This window comes from Lontra canadensis, unplaced genomic scaffold (genome assembly GCF_010015895.1).
Source record: "Lontra canadensis isolate GAN:19392208 unplaced genomic scaffold, GSC_riverotter_1.0 scaffold114, whole genome shotgun sequence".
Lineage (NCBI taxonomy): Eukaryota > Metazoa > Chordata > Mammalia > Carnivora > Mustelidae > Lontra > Lontra canadensis.
In genome coordinates, this window is record NW_022631108.1 from 163828 (window position 1) to 181480 (window position 17653).

Here is a 17653-nt window from a genome sequence, read left to right on the forward strand (position 1 = left end):
TAAATACCAATATAGTTTTTTGGAATCAACTGATCTGATAAAAAGACCCATGTCGGCCTTTTGAATTTCAGAGGGAAATTTAATGGCAAGACTTACTTTAAATTTCATATAACGTTGTAAATTGAGAGGTTTTATGTATAGTGGTTAAATTCACAGGCTCTGGAGTACTGCTTAACAGAACTCTGGGCAATGATGGAAATGTTCTGTCTGTGCTGTCCAACAGGAGCTACATGTGACTTCTGAGCACCCGAAATGTTACTAGTGCAACTGAGGAACCAAAGTGTAATTTAATACATTTAAATGCAAAAGTAAATAACCACATGTAGCTGGCTCTTGTATTGGGACAGTGCAGACCTACAGTCTTACTGGATTTAAATCCTAGTTCTAACACTTACTGGCCCTATGTCCCTGAGTAATTATCTTTTTGAATCTCAGTCTCCTGATCTATAAAATGGGCCTACTAAGTTTCTACTTCACAAGATCTTCTGTGGAGATTAAATGTTACACATGAAGTACAAAAACAGTGCCAGGTTTTCTGATGACATTTGCATTGCTAAATCTGACAGTCAATTCCCAGACCTGATCCTGTCGATCCACCGGCAACATCTGATAGAATTTAATCCTTCTCTTCACTAGAATATTTTCTTCTCTTGGTCAGGTAACCAAAAGAGTTCTAATGGTGTTCTTTACTACTTTCTCTCACTTCCAACACCTTTTCTAAAGGTCTAAAGCAGACTCCCCGACAAACACACTTTAAGAAACAATGTATGACTATACAGAGAGAAAGAAGTTTTACACTTTAACCAAGCTTTTCTAATGAAAAATTTCAGGAGATGTTTGATAGGGCAAACTATGGGATATCAGAACTGTCCTAGAAAATCCTAGATACATGGCTGTCACAGAAGGACCAATAAGTTATTACCTATTCTGCGAACGTATATATGTTAAATTTTTTTTTTTTTGCTGATGTTTAAAAGGATGCCTCTCATTGCCTAAAATGAGAGCATGATAAGCCAGAGCAATTTATTTATGTGAAGGTCAAGTCAATTTGCTGCTTTTATTTTATCAGAGAGGAACAGAGAGCAAGTGATTTGTTAATAAAACTTTTTATGTTTATGTAAACAGCCTTATTTGACATTTTTCCTTTTTCTTTTTAAATTCTAACTTTGCATTTAATAGTTCAGTGATCACTTGGAACCAATTCCCTTGCTACAAAGGGATAATACCATTGGTAACTCATGGGGTTACTGTAAGAATTAAATGAGATAGTGTATTTAAAGGAACATAGCACAAGCACTCGATATGTATATTACTCCTTTTCCTTCACACTTTGCCTTATCCTGTATTTTTAAAAAAATTAACATCTTTTTACACATTATCTATAAAACATTCTTGCCAGAAATACCTGCTAAGAATTTAATCAAGCCTTTGGGTCCAATTTCCAGTTTACAGAATATATAACAAATGGAAGTTCAAATATCCAACAGGAAATAAATCCAGAATGGAGGGAAGAGGAGTACAATGAATTAAGAGGATTGTAATAATGAGACACAACAATCAAATACATTGTGTATACCTTGAACAGAACCGGATTTGAACAAATTAGCTATAAAAGACATATTCAAGACAATTGGAGTAATCTGAATACAGGTATCATATTAGATGATGTTAGGAAATTAAGAAGTTATTGATATATATATAATATACCGTACTGATTATGGTATAGTGGTTATAAAAGGAATGTCTATTTTTGAAGTGTCTTTTTTAATTTTTTTAAAGATTTTTATTTATTTATTTGATAGAGATCACAAGTAGGCAGAGAGGCAGGCAGAGAGAGAGAGAGAGAGAGGAGGAAGCAGGCTCCCTGCTGAGCAGAGAGCCCAACACGGGACTCGATCCCAGGACTCTGAGATCATGACCAGAGCCGAAGGCAGAGGCCCAACCCACTGAGCCACCCAGGCGCCCTGAAGTGTCTTTATATTTTAGAGATTTATACTGTAATATTTACAAGTGAAGTATCATAATCTTATAATTTAAATACATACATATAATTTGGGGCACCTGGGGGGCTCAGCTGGTTAAGTATTTGACTCTTGATTTTGGCTCAGGCCATGATCTCAGGGTTGTGAGATCGAGCCTGACACTGGGCTCCGCTCTTAGCAAAGAGCCTGCTTAAGATTCATTCTCTCTCCTTCTGCCCCTCTCCCCACCCCACTCACACTCTCTCTAAAAAATAAATAATTTTTAAAATGTAACTTAAAATATTTCAGAAAAATAGAGCAGGAAAATGTGGCAGAATACTAACAATTACAGGGGCACCTGGATGGCTCAGTGGATTAAAGCCTCTGCCTTCGGCTCAGGTCATGATCCCGGGGTCCTGGGATCGAACCCCGCATCGGGCTCTCTGCTCAGCAGGGAGCCTGCTTCCCCTCTCTCTCTCTGCCTGCCTCTCTGCCTACTTGTGATCTCTATCAAATAAATAAATAAAATCTAAACAAAACAAAACAAGTAATACATTTAAAAAAATACTAACAATTACTAAATCTAGGTGATGGGTATATGACTATCCATCATATTTTTCTAGTTTGAAAATTTTCAAAACAGGAAAAAATGTTAAACCAACCATTCCCTCCTTATTTTCTTTGCAATAATGGAGACAGACAACACTAGACAATGTGGCAGAATTCTGGGACAGCACAAAGTCTGAAAGATGGGTCAATATCCTTTTTACCCCTAGTCAGCTCTATATTTAACTTATCAAAAACATTTTTCTAAAGTTAGGATCTGAATTCAAGTCCCCTCTCTATAAATTTTTTTAAAGCTAAATGGAATGTATAATTGCATGCTAACACTATTCTAAGAACTTTACACAGAATATCTAATTCTCACAGTAACTCTATGAAGTACATACTGTTAATATCACCATATAATGGATAAGATTTCTAAGATCTAAGATTTCTAAGATCATGAATCAGAATGGCTGTGCTGGCTCCCTCCCACCACAATCAATCCACGGAAACTACAGAAAGGAAAAAGAAACGAATTCCAGGAACTTACAGGCCAACACACATGCAAACACACAAGCAACACACGCATACACACACACACACCACCCCTAGTGCGACAACAAACTGGCACCATATGCCATTTGAAGCAAAGTTATTGAAAAAAATGTATCAATTATCAAAATAAGCATGAAAATAGACTTCGGGAAAAAAGGATAGGTACTGTCAATATGAAATTCAAACAAAAATTATCTAAACAGAGCCAATATGAAATATTAGGGATAAAAAATAATCACTGAAATAAATAACTCAATGGATAATATAAAAAGCAGAAGAGATAGAGCAAAAAAAAATAACTTCGTGAACTAGGAGATCAGAATGAGGCAAAAGAAAAGCTGTAAGATATAAAAGCTAAAAGCAGAAGGGCAGGCATTTACTAATAACAGTCTCAGAAGGAGTTGAAAATAAAAATGAAGAGGATGAGTTTTTTGAAGAACAACAGACATAAGTATCTTGGAATTATAGATCAAGAAACTGAGGCAGACAGAAGTCAAATAACTTGACAAAGGTCAAGATTCAAACCTAGGTGGTCTTTCTCAAGGGCTCTTGTTCTTAACGACAATGCTATACTGACTCAGGGCTAGAGATAAACTCAGTATCCAAAATACTTCAGGAGGACTAGAATCAGCTTTACCACCCTAGGATTTTGTAGTAACTAAAGATAAAATCTACATTCTCCAGTGTTATACACTTGATAACACTGAAAATGTTTTTTCATAAACCCTTAGTATTGATCAAGAAATATGAGGATGTGAAGAAAAGGGGACACTTGTGCACTGTTGGTGGGAACAGAAATTGGTACAACCATTATGGAAAATTCCTAAAAAAAAAAAAACGGCAAATGAAACTATATGATCTAATAATTTCACTTCTGGGTATTAATCTGAAGGAAAGAAAAACACTCAAAAAGATACCTGAACCCTCACATTCATCACAGCATTATTTACAATAGCAAAGACATGGAAACAACCTAAGTGTCCACTGATGGATGAATGGATAAAGAAATTGTGGTTCATATATAAAATGGAATATTATTTGGCCACAAAAAAATAAGAAAATCCTGTCAATGCAATAACATGGAGGGAATCTTGAAGGCATCATGCTAAGGGAAGTAAGTCAGACGAGAAAGACAAATACCTATGATCTCACTTACACATGGAATCTAAAAAGCTGAATTCATAGAAACAGAGTGCTGGTTACCAGGAGCTGAGGTTGTGTGTAAAATGGGGAGATGTTTGTCAAAGGGTAAGATGAGTAAGTTCTGGTGATGTAACATATAGCATGGCAACTACAGTTAGTAAAAATGTAGCGTATATTTCAAAGCTGCTAAGAGAGTTTATCTTAAAAGTTTTTTATCACAAGAAAAAAAATCTGTAACTATGCGTGGTGATCGATGTTAACCAGACTTACTGTGGTAATCATTTAGCAATATATACATATACTGAATCATTACGTTGTACACCTGAAACTATTATATGTCAATCAGATATCAATGAAAAAGGAAGTTGGAAATTAAAAAAGGAGTGTGAAGTCATACCAAAACTTCTTCCACAAGCTTAATCACATAATTAATGTTAGCACAACAGAGTGTAGTAGTTAAAGAGTATGGGGTCTGGTTATGGCACTGAGATCAAATACAGGTGCCACCAGTTCTGTTATAACTTCATCATCTATAAGATAAAAACAGACTGTACCAGCTTTGTACCCTCAAAGGCTATAAGAATTAAAAAATAATAAAGCAATAAATAAATGATTCAATACAAGTAAAGCCCTTAGTACAGTGTCTTGCATAAAAAGCACTCAATAATTGTTAGCTATTGTTTATCATTATTATTTTTTAAAACATTTTATTTATTTATTTGACAGAGATCACAAGTAGGCAGAGAGGCAGGCAGACAGAGAGAGAGGAGGAAGCAGGTTCCCCGCCGAGCAGAGAGCCTGATGCAGGACTCGATCCCAGGACCCTGAGATCATGACCTGAGCCGAAGGCAGAGGCTTAACCCACTGAGCCACCAGGTACCCGTTTATCATTATTCCTAATTCAAAGGTTTAGCTGATAATAACTACAAAGGCAAATCACACTACTAAATACCTTATAGCTATAAAACAGTAGTGAACCTTGTTAAAAATACAGATTCCCAGGGCCCACTTGCAGAAATTGATTCAGCAGGTCTTAGATGAAGTCAGGAATCTGCATTTTTATCAAGCTGCTAGGTGATTCTGATGCTATTCAGAATCTATTCAGATGCTGTTACTCAGTCCAAGAACTACACACAAGAAAAAACACAATTTTAAAGGCATGCAAACCACTGCCTTACAACCATCAGCATGCAATTATAGGACAAAAATTCAATTTGTTCACTTGTCATATTTTTAACAAATACTTGCTATGTGCTAGGTATTATGCCAGATGCTAGGAATATAATGATAAAGATTCACTGACACAATTCCTACCCTCAAAGGCCAGTAGTAGGAAGCTTATAATCTATAAAGAACAGATACATCTTTTGTCTACAAAGCCAAAAAGTTCCTGCTTTTGAATTCCTAATAAATAAATGAATTAAAATTTGTTTAATCAGGGGCACCTAGATGGCTCAGTGTGTTAAAGCCTCTGCCTGTGGCTCAGGTCATGATCCCAGGTCCTAGGATCGAGCCCCACGTAGGCTCTCTGCTTGGCAGGGAGCCTGCTTCCCCCTCTCTCTCTGCCTGCCTCTCTGCCTACTTGTGATCTCTGTCAAATAAATAAATAAAATCCTAAAAAAAATTGCTTAATCAGTCAGCATTTACTAAATACAAACCTCGTATTTTAAATTTCAGAACTTCCATAATCTTGAGTAGCAGATCTTTCTAGTGTTTTAAAAGGAGACACTTCCTGAAGTCTACCTCACACCCTCCCCAATGGAATCTTATATTCCACTTCCAACTCTGCCAGTAAGGTGGCATCACGGATGTTGATGTTTCCATTAGAAGTGATTTGCAAGGCATCCTGCCAGGGTTAGGGAGGCTGCTATTCAGGGGCATCATTGGAACTGAAGTCCATTTAATCTAAGTGTTTTCCCTAAAATACTCAATAACCTTGTCTCCTTAATAATTCTTGTGTTACAAGGTAATACAATCAAAATAAGACACAAAGCAGCACTTTATTTCTTTTTAAATGTACCCTCTTTGCTTTTTTTTTTTTTAAGATTTTATTTATTTGACAGAGAGAAACACAGCAAGAGAGACAAAGCAGCACTTTAAATAAAGCATGGTCAGGGTTGCCTGGGTGGCTCAGTCAGTTAAGCGCCTGCTTTCAGCTCAGGTCATGATCCCAGAGTCCTGGGATCAAGCTCCGTGATGGCTCCCTGCTCGGGGGGGAACCTGCTTCTCCCTCTCCTTCTGTCCCTCCCTCCGCTTTTGCGCGTTCTCTCTCTCTCTCTCACTCTCTCTCAAATAAATAAATAATCTTTAAAAGCAAGCAAGGTCAGTCTATTGTTTTTCTGGTTTGTGGAGGGACACTAGAAGCACCTCTTCACTTTAAAAAATCACTAAAGTGGTATCAGCTGGCTATAAGGTAGACAATTCTAAAGTGGCATGTATTATTTAAGAAAAAAAAATCTTTGAGGGGTGCCTGGGTGGCTCAGTGGGTTAAAGCCTCTGCCTTCCGCTCAGGTCATGATCCCAGGGTCCTGGGATCGAGCCCCGCATCGGGCTCTCTGCTCAGCAGGGAGCCTGCTTCCTCCTCTCTCTCTGCCTGCCTCTCTGCCTACTTGTGATCTCTGTCAAATAAATAAATAAAATCTTAAAAAAAAAGAAAGAAAAAGAAAAAAAATCTTTGAATGTTAGAAAGGGTACTAGTAGTTCATAGTCAAATGCATGCTAATATCATTAAAAGTGATTATCAACATCTAGTATTATTCACTCTTGCTTATAATTGATCTCTAGAAGAATCCAAGCCTCAAATACCCATCTCTTCCGCAGTCTAGGTGAGATTACTGTCTCTGGCTCCTAAATATTTTTAGTCTTCTACTAATCTGTCATATGTGAAGCTTAATCTCCTAAGGATTAGGACTTCATAACTCCTCTGAAATTCTAAAAATTTATGTCTATACTGGTTTCAGAGAAATGGACCAAGTATAATGGCAATGAGAGTTGACAATTACAGAAACAAAAATAGCAGCTAACATTTGAGCACTTACTATGTATTAGGCAGGGGCTTTATGTGGATTATCTTCTCTGTGAGAAAGGTACTACTATCTTATGTTCTTGAGGGAAGTGAAGCTTAGAAAACTTATGTGGCGTGCCTAAGATTACATCCTAAAAAGAGTGGTTGACAGGTGATTAGAAAAAGGAACGGGCTTAAACCATTGGCTCTTTTTACTATGTATCAACCATCCCGAAAAGCACTGAATATAATTATAACCTACAAAGAAATTGTAAAATTAAAACAATTTCTCTGGCATATATTATGATCTAGTGGTCTATTCTTATTCAGATGAATAATCATTTTTACGCCAGTGAATACAAAGAAACAATACTAGAACTTGTTTTATTGAATAATAAACATATAACTTGTGATAAATGAGGCAGAGAAGTAGGAAACAATGACATCAAACCTCAATTATGCTTCAGTTATGAGCATGGCTCCTTATAGGTACAGGTCAACAAAAATTGGGTTCATGTGCCACCATGTGGTTAATATGCTATAGGTTACTGATACTTGGCCCTACAATTAAATGGGTCCTTTTGAACTTTTATTCCTCAAAATAAATGTATGGAAGTTCCCTAAAAAGGCTGATTAGCTATTCTAGACTTCACACCAAATTAGTGTGAATATTTCTCACTAATGTTAAAAAAGACCAAGGTAAAATCCTGTGTTAACACTGCACAGTAACATCACTGTTTAGTAAACTATGCTCTGAAGTATTAAAACTTTAATAAAGAGTAAGGACAAAGGGAGAAAATTATATACAAGATCAGGGTTGAAGAAGCAGACCTAAAGCCTCACTTTGGATACTTCAGTTTACATCTCCATTTTGCTCTCTTTATAATTACCAACATGCAGTACACCTTTAAAAAGACATAGGCAGTACAGTGCTAGAAAAGGGAAGTACAAAAAAAACTTTTATGCCATGTTTACTGACTTCTTTTAATAAAGGTACAGAGCTTAGGCTGTATACTCACTTAAGCATATTATGAAACATGGCCCCGACCAAGATTTTCATCTCTGGTATCTGTGTAATTCATAAGTTTTTTATTATGTTCAGTTAGCTAGCATATAGTACATCATAAATTTTGTTGTAGTGTTCAACGATTCATTATTCATAAGTTTACTATCAGAAAAGATACTCTGCCTAACATAGTCTACATAAACATTAACAGAAACAAGTTATTACTTTAACAGTTAAAAAATAAACAGTTAAGAATCAGTCAACAAATCTTTATCACTAGAAACTTATGTTAAACTGTAAGTTTAGATCATGCTGGAAGTTTCAAAGTGGCTGAAAACATTATTACCACGAACAACTAAAGAGCTGCACCAATACTTTCTGGACATGATTCAGAAGACCCTAAAATCAATATATTTACATAATGGGTTCAAAGGACAACAAGACTGTTACATTTCAAAAAAAGAAAAGCAGTACCAACAACAGCAAGAAACCAATGAGGGGATTTAACAAAATATAACTTATGGGGTGGGGTGGAGAACAGAGCTGACTAAAATAGTTAATTCAGGACAGAACTGAAGACATGAATTAAAAGCTCCAATTCTCTTCCTTTCACACACCTGCTGTGACAGACAAATCATTCTTCATATCAATTTTACTACTTGCAATAATAAGTCTGACACTGCCTTTCAATGATATATGGCTCATTAAGGAACAATAAAATGTCTAGTTAAATATCACTATAAAGGCAACTCAAATTTCAAGAAAGGCCATATAAAAGTGCCAGCATTATATTATCCACTATGGATGAAAAGAAAAGGAGCAAAGGATATAGTTCTTGCCTTTAAAGAGCTGTGAAGATAAAAAGACAAAAACAGTCAAGTGGTTAATAAATTAAGTCTGAGATAGTAAATCTAATTTTTAAAAATTTAAAAAAAGAAAGTAGGGAAGTAAAAGAAAGTAAACAAGAACAGAAATACAGGAGGAGGAATTACACAGTAATTAAAGAGGATGTGATAAGGCAGAAAAAGATACAATAATCACATACCAAGTAAGATGAAAATAAACACTTCAGGAAATATAAAAGGCAATAAAAATTAACTAAAAAAGGCATCAATTTAATTATTTAGATAAAAGCAATTTGAAGGGGAAATGAAAATATATCATTTTTAGCAGTCCTTTATCTTGAACATGATGTATAAAAAAGGAAGGTGTCTGCAATTGTACTATAACAACAGGAACCAACTCTGAAAAAACCAATGTCTTTAACAAGAGCAGGCTCAAATACTAAGAAATCCCATACTATGAATTTCAAAAACACCCACTTGTACCTATTTTAGAGAGGACCAATTTTCAAATTCTTATTAAAGGAAATCAAAACCAAACAGTAGTGTATAAAGTTAAATGAAATTCTAAATATAAGCCTAGGGAACAAAGTTAACACTGAGTACCTACACTGTGCTTGGTACTTCTCTATCCCCACTGCTACCACCTTACTTCAGGCCTGCAATACCTCTCTCATCTGGACTCCAAAATGCTATTAAAAATAGCATCCTATATTATTGTTTTGGAATTAAAGAGTTACCTGAATAAACTGAAAAAAAAAAAAAAGGCATCCTAACAGGTATCTTTGCATCTATTTTCCTTTCTCCAATCCATCCTAAACACTGATACCCAAAGTGATTTTTCTAAAATAAAAACTTGATGTTGGCGGTTTTCTTAAAATCATTAGAACAAGGTGGGTGGGGTTATGGACATTGGGGAGGGTATGTGCTATGGTGAGTGCTGTGAAGTGTGTAAACCTGGCGATTCCCAGACCTGTACCCCTGGGGATAAAAATATATTATATGTTTATAAAAAATAAAATTAAATTAAATTTAAAAAAATCATTACAACAGATCCAACAGCCTGTAACACGATGTCCAAATTCTAACTTCTATGATCTGATTCTTGTGTCTCTCCAGTCTTTTCTCTTATCTCTTCCCCATGCCTACTCTCCCTTACTCTATCTCCTTTTACTCTATTATTTTTAAACTAAAGGCTCCTAAAACTTACCTTGCTGTTTGATGCTCATGTTTCTTTATCCTGCTCTTCCTCTTGAAGGGCCTTCACCTTTTGCCCTCATAGCAATGCAAATTGCTACGCACTTCTATTTTCAACATCAGTTCAAGTCCTCCTAACATCAACTTCCCATCTCCAACTTTTCCAAGAAAGAACTTCCTTGATGTCTATACAGATTTCATATTATAGGATCTATAACTTTTATTACATCTACTTGCTTATAGTAAGTAGATTGACTGGACTCTTTAGGAGCAGGAACCTAGTCTTATTTACCAATGTATCCTTAGTAACAGCATAAACAGTAGTTTGCAGGTATCTGAAAAGTTTTTAATGAATGAATGAATAAGCTTCATTATTTAGGTAAATTTTTCACTGCCTACCTACTGAAAGCTACAGTTTAACATCAGTTATTGAGTTCTCTCATTTATTTTCTTGAAGTGTTTGATTCACTCCATAACCAGCACCCTATTATTATAGGTTCTCATCCCACATTTTACTACCAGGCTAATTTTCCAAAAGCCTACATTCATCATATAACCAGCCCATTCATAAACTTATAGTGAATACTATTTTAAATCCAAATGCCTCCATTTACCTTTCATGGCTCTCCATAAGCTGGCTCCACCTAACCCACACCTCACCCACCCAATTTCAACTCTTTACCTAGCCAATCTCTTCATCATACCTTGAGTCAGGTACCTAAATCATTATCTTTCCCTTTGCCCAAATTGTTTCACGCTGCATTCAAACCTCATTATTTTCTAATCCAATCAAATACTAACCACCTTTTATTAGCCAGTCTGATTTTTTTCCCACCAAAACTGTACCTGAATGCTCCATTCTCCATTTTTTTAACCATACACTATTTGGTCAACACATTCAGTACCACACATCCACACTTCATTCTTTTTCTTGAAATAATGCTACCTTCCTCTCCCCAAATACACTATCACTTCCTTCAGGTAAATCTCATACAATACCCTATTTTATTTCCTTTTAGATCCCTGACAGTTCTTAGTCACTATGATAGTTAGAAAGGCACTGTGGTATAGTATACTGCTTTTTACATTTTTTAAAAATATATTTATTTATTTATCAGAGAGAGCAAGCGAGCGAGCACAAGCAGGGAGAGCAGCAGGCAGAGGGGGAAGCAGGCTCCCCGCTGAGCAAGGAGCCTGATGTGGAACTTGATCCCAGGACCCTAGGGTCATGACCTGAGCCACCCAGGCATCCCCAGCACCCTGTTATAAAACCTTTTTAAAAAAGCACTAAAAGGGGCACCTGGGTGGCTCAGTGGGTTAAGCCTCTGCCTTCAGCTCAGGTCATGATCTCAGCGTCCTGGGACCGAGCCCTGCATCGGGCTCTCTGTTCAGCAGGAAGCCTGCTTCCTCCCCACCCCCTCTGCCTGCCTCTCTGCCTACTTGTTATCTCTGTGTGTGTGTGTGTCAAATAAATAAGTAAAATCTTAAAAAAAAATAAAAAGCACTATAAGTTATGGGAATAAAAAGTAGACACTAAGAAAAAAAAAAAAGAACTAACATCCTCTGTTTAAATTAAATCATATGTTGCAGCCCAATGCATAAAAGAGATAAAAGGAGAGGGACTCTGATTGAAATGGGATATGGGGTTTGCAGTGCTGCCTGTCTGGCCTTCCACTACTCACTTAGCCACACGGTAGCCCTGGAGTACCTCTGCTAATCTACTGGAGGTTCCTTGGAATACAGTTTGAAAACTGTTAAGTTCAAGTTCTAGCTCTAACACATTAGTAATGTACTCTTGGGTAGTCACAAACTAAACTTCAGTTTCCTAAGATAATAAATATGTATGAGTAAGTCCTCTGTAAAATGAAAGCTTTCTATAAATTTGAGGAATTTACCACTTCATAAGCTATGAGCTAAACTGGCTATATTATACAATCTCAACAGTTAACACCACACAATGGCATTAACTGTGAAAGAATTCTATATTTTAAAATCCAGCTTTATTTAAAATAAAGCATTCTAAATGTCATTCAACTCTAGGAATCCTGGGTCCTCTGCTTTACTTCTTCTACTTGGACTTAACTGTCTAATCTCTACTTGGGGAGCAATAAAGTAATGATAAGAGTACATGCTTTCAAGTTGGGCAGACTTGGTTTGAAGGCCAGCTTCACCACTAATAAGGTGGGTAAACTTGGGTAAGTTACATAACCTCTTCAAACCTTAATTTCCTCATCTCAAACATGAAAACAGCATTGTCAGCTTTTCAGATGCCACTAGATTAAAGAAGATAATCTGAACAAACTGTTTTGCATTCGATATGAAACACAGTAAGAAATCAGTAAAAGTTAACTATTATTTTCCTTTTGGGAAGAGCTGTGGGAGAGTTGAAGCACTCTGTGTTAATATATCATTCAGTCCTCCTTTTTCTTTTGTTCTCAGGCAAACGGTTATAGCACCAAAAGCAAAACACAGTAAGTAAAGTCTATAAATGAAAAAGCATGACACCTTTAACAACTCAGAGTACCAAGTTATAAAACAGATGGTTTCTTTCCAGACATCCTATAACAAATAGCATTTCTTTCCTGCTGGATTTTTAAAATCTTCTTTAAAGCACAGACAATGCCTTGTTGTTCTTAGTATATCCTCACAGTATACCTCAAAGTCAGCAAATAATCAATAAATGTTTATCAATGTAAACAAATATTCCTAAAATCAGAAATTTACCATATAGTGAGCAACTTCAAAACAACTGCATCCGGAATGTTTGCTTCCTGTCAGAAATATTACTAAGCATGATGTATTTCTTACAAAAACTGAAGCTTAAAGTTAAGTATAATTTTAGGAAAGATGCTAATTAGATAAAAATCATTCTCAAATTGAGAAGGGAAATTTCACTATTTTTAATGTCCACATCCTTTAAAGAATAGTTCTTGCCATACAGAATTAAGTAACTAGTAAGAAAGCTGTTGGGAATATAAGAATTAAATCAAGGCAAGTGAACACTATGTAGCTGTTTTTTAAAAAAGTGTATGTACCAATATGGAAAGATGTTCAAGAAACACCTAGGTAAAAAGAACAAGTCATAGAAGAATATATATGATACGATTCCATTTGTGTTTGTTTTTAAAGGAATACAAATTTACATACAGAAAAAATTCCAAAGACTATTCAAGATCCTATTCACATTCTATAATAACATAATTAAGAAAGTCAATTCACTATCAGTTTAATATTTCATAATATTACAATGAAATTATATTCTTTAAAGTGTTTTAAATATAACATAAAAAAAGTGGATTTAAACCCCCATGTGGCCCTAAGCCATTACCAAAGGGATTTGATAGAGACTGTCACAAAAACTCTTTTTTCCTAGATGCTCTATCAGTAAACTTTATTATTTTTTTTAGTGTTCCATGATTCATTATTTGCGTATCAGTAAACTTTAAATGGAATAGTTCACTGATTAGAAAAACAAAATATTTTTTATATAGACAAAAGATATTTTTAAAAAACCTCCAAATGGTTAATGTTCATGTTACTTGAATTGACACATATATTAAATGTTAACTGGAGATGGGACGCCTGGGTGGCTCAGTTGGTTAAGCAGCTGCCTTCGGCTCAGGTCGTGATCCCAGCATCCTGGGATCAAGTCCCACATCGGGCTCCTTGCTCGTCAGGGAACCTGCTTCTCCCTCTGCCTCTGCCTGCCATTCTGTCTGCCTGTGCTCGCTCGCTCTCCCTCTCTCTCTCTGACAAATAAATAAAACTAAAATCTTTAAAAAAAAAAAATAAAAGTTAACTGGAGAAATCACTGATTCATGTTACCATTAGTTAGTTATTTATTACTCCTACCCTTTGTTGCTTTAATTGTGTCTAACCATATGAAGAACTGAGATACTTATGAGGTTTGGGGGTTTTTTTGTTTTGTTTTTCTTTTTTAAACAAATGACTAAAGTTACTTTGGTAGAGTGATACCATAACTGGGGAGCTGCTCTTTCAAGTCTCAGCTACATGGAACATTAAGTGCTTGAATTTGAAGCCAAGACAACAGGAAAAGCAACCCCTCAACAATTCCCCCTAAAATGGCTTTTTAGATTAACTAGAATATGTTTGAACATATTTAGATCATTATTTTAGACCAGAGAACATGTGGCTTTCTCTTATGTTCAAAAGGGTCAAAATGATATCTACCATCATAATAAATTTCTATACTAATCTAAATAATGTCTTTTTTAAAATCCAAGAACAATGGACCAGAAGACAGATGTAGATACTACTCCTGGCTCTGCCACGTATTAGCTGGAAACCATGGGCAAGTCAATGAATATCTCTGACCCTAGGTTTCCCCACTTACATAAAATATAAGGGCTTGACAAGATTACCTCTAAAAGCATCCTTTTCCAAGTGTGAAAGTCTTACTCGCTTTGTGACAGTGAAAAATATCAAGAGACACTTTTATTTATTGATTCCTAACTGCTATATGACAGCAAAGAATGTTAAGGAAGATATATTTCAATTTCATATAGAAATATTAAAATTATATATGCCCTCTAGTGGAGATTATTAAAAGAGAAACATACTATTTCCTTTACGGTTTCTTTTTTTCAGCAACTTTGTTCCCAAAGGGCTGAAATTTTTACTTGGCATAAAATACACATTTCAGATTACAGTATCTTTTTGCAGTTTTATGTGGAGAACTGACTAAGCACCCTCTTATTGAAATACGATTTTATTCTTTTTTGAAACATTCTGAAATACAGCCTTAGTTAAATGACTAACTTTCACCATAATAGTAAAGTATCTTTGGTCAACGGTAGGTTTTATTTTTTTTTAAAGCTAATAATCTAAAGATGTTTACCTTTGGCAACATGGGAGTATCCCTCTTCTTCTTTTTTTCTGAATTAGGGTCATCTAGTAAGTCTGGCTCAAAAGTATAAAGTTCAGTAAGCTCATTCATGGTAAAATGACGCTCAACCTGCTGCTGATCAACAACTCGAAAAGACAGTGACTGCTTAGTTACTTGCCGATCATAAATCTTATCTTCCATGGTTCCCTTTGTAAAAAGAAGGAATAATATATAAATAGCAAAACTTCATAGTGATATACTCCCACAGAGCAAGTTTAATTAGCAATGCTGCTTAATTCATGAGCGATTTCATCTGTTCACCATAGTTTACCTTAAGAAAAAAGAAAAGTACATTACTGATAATCATCCTGTATTATCTGACCAATATACATTCAAGTTTTGCTTTACATATTTCTGTACTTAGTGGAAGTAGAAAAGTAGTTAGATACCAAGGTGACAGAAATAAAGAAGTACATGAAATGACATTTTAGAGGGTTATAAAAATAGTAATTCAAGAAAGCAGTTTAGTTCCTTCTCAGTGGAATATAAGCGCTCAATAATTACTATAAAAAACCTTCCTATCAAGGCTTACTTTCTATCATTTCAGGATAGAAAATTAACAAATGAAATGCCTTATCTACTACATATATATCATTTTAAGCCAGAATGTAAAGGAGCTTTTAATTTAAATGACAGGAAAGGGGTTACACTGCAGTTTGCCAATTATATTAAGTACCACAGAAGATCAAAAGAGTGAGGACTGATCTACCAATATAACTCAGTCTCTGGTTTAGAAGCCCAGATTTGGAGGCAGGTGGAGAGAATCGCATCTGTTCCCAAAACATGTGTAACAGTAAAAAGGCAACTTGATTCTATAAACCTGTATTACCTTATACTGCATCCACCTCTTTGATTTTACTCGTTTTTCTTAAATTTCAGTTTGTTTTTTAATATCTGAGTTTATATTTAAAGGAAATGACTTTAATATTATTTTCCTAGAAGGTATTTAATATTCTCTGTAATGATTTTTTTGTCATTATAAGTTAACTTTTTCTTCCTACTTACCCATGTTCTTCAAATTAAGAGAGTATCTGGTAGCCACTCAAGACAATGATCATTTGACCTTTACATCTATAAGCAAATCAGATTAACTTATTTGCTTTTCTATGTATGCTAAGTAAAAGAACTATAAATGTTTAACTTTCCTGAACAAGCAAGAAAATTCTAAATCTGTTTACCCATGCAAATCCATCTCAATCTGAGAAAGCTGACATTATAGACATGGATGAACTACAAAAAAGAAAATCCTAAGAAGCCAAAATTGACCTCTGCTGCTTTATGTATAGGATTAGGGTTGATGTTTTCAAATTCATTTGCTTCTCTATAATGCATACATGTTTGGCACTCTAAAAACATCATCAATTTCATCCAAGCTTTCACTATGAAAAAAGAAAATACAAACTGTAAACCTACCTGAGCTAAGAACCTATATACATACACAGGTTTAGTCTGTCCAAAGCGATACACTCGGAATATACTCTGGATGTCATAAGATGGATTCCAAGAAGCATCAAATATAATCACTCGATTAGCAGCTACCAAATTAATTCCAAGAGATCCTGCTTTGGTGGAAATGATAAACAATCGTCCTCTGAAAATAAAAACATGCATAAATGCTTTAGTAATAAGTGCTCCATAGATATTTTAATTATGATATGACTTTTTAATCCTAAGGTGGTTTTTTGAACAATTAGGAGTTCAAAGAATTCAATTCTCACTTACTGAAGAAAACAAGACATGTCTAAGGAGTCAGGTTGATGATTTATATGTACAGGAAGAATCCTACTGCTGGAAAACGAGAGTCTGATTTAGGAATAAAGATATATATGGAAAGCACATGTTTACAGAGTATTCAAGGTATATACAGATCAGTAAATGTCAAAAATCCATGTTTAACTCCAAAGTTCATACTGTGTTCAGTACTGTTATGAGCAATAACTAAATACATCAAAATAAAGGACAGTGCACAAGGGCCTAACTGTAGTAGGGGTGAGTGAAAGGCAATTGTAATATAGTGTAATGACATACAGAGAGAATATGTAATAAACATAGGGAGAGGTTAGACAGATGCAAGACACTAAAGTAGTTAAAATCGAAGCAAGAAGAAAGAGGGCTCCAGGAAGGATGTGTTAAAAAAAAGAAGAAGAAGAAATACCAAAAACTGTAAGATATCTAGGAATAAACCTAATCAAAGAGGTAAAAGATCTGTACTCTAAGAACTATAGAACACTTATTAAAGAAATTGAAGAGGACACAAAGAAATGGATAAACATTCCATACTCATGGATAGGAAGAACAAATATTATTAAAATATCTAAACTATGAAAACCAATCTACACATTTAATGCAATCATGAAAGTATTTTTCACAGAGCTAGAACAATCCTAAAATACGTATGAAACCACAAAACACTGCGAATAGCCAGGCAATCTTGAAAATGAAAAGTAAAGCTGGAGGTATCATAATTCCAGACTTCAAGCTATATGACAAATC

The 17653-nt window shown here is 35.1% G+C and overlaps 1 protein-coding gene across 5 annotated transcripts in view; it reads right to left on the reverse strand.

The window, feature by feature from the left end:
* ATRX (ATRX chromatin remodeler) overlaps nucleotides 1–17653 on the reverse strand; it is a 294269-nt gene that overhangs the window by 13414 nt on the left and 263202 nt on the right. For all 5 annotated transcript variants that reach the window (XM_032840596.1, XM_032840595.1, XM_032840594.1 and 2 more), the window contains 2 exons: nucleotides 16574–16751; nucleotides 15113–15307 (listed from right to left, as the gene is read on the reverse strand). In XM_032840596.1, the coding sequence (XP_032696487.1) occupies nucleotides 15113–15307; nucleotides 16574–16751 (373 nt within the window). The remainder of the gene's footprint in view (nucleotides 1–15112; nucleotides 15308–16573; nucleotides 16752–17653) is intronic.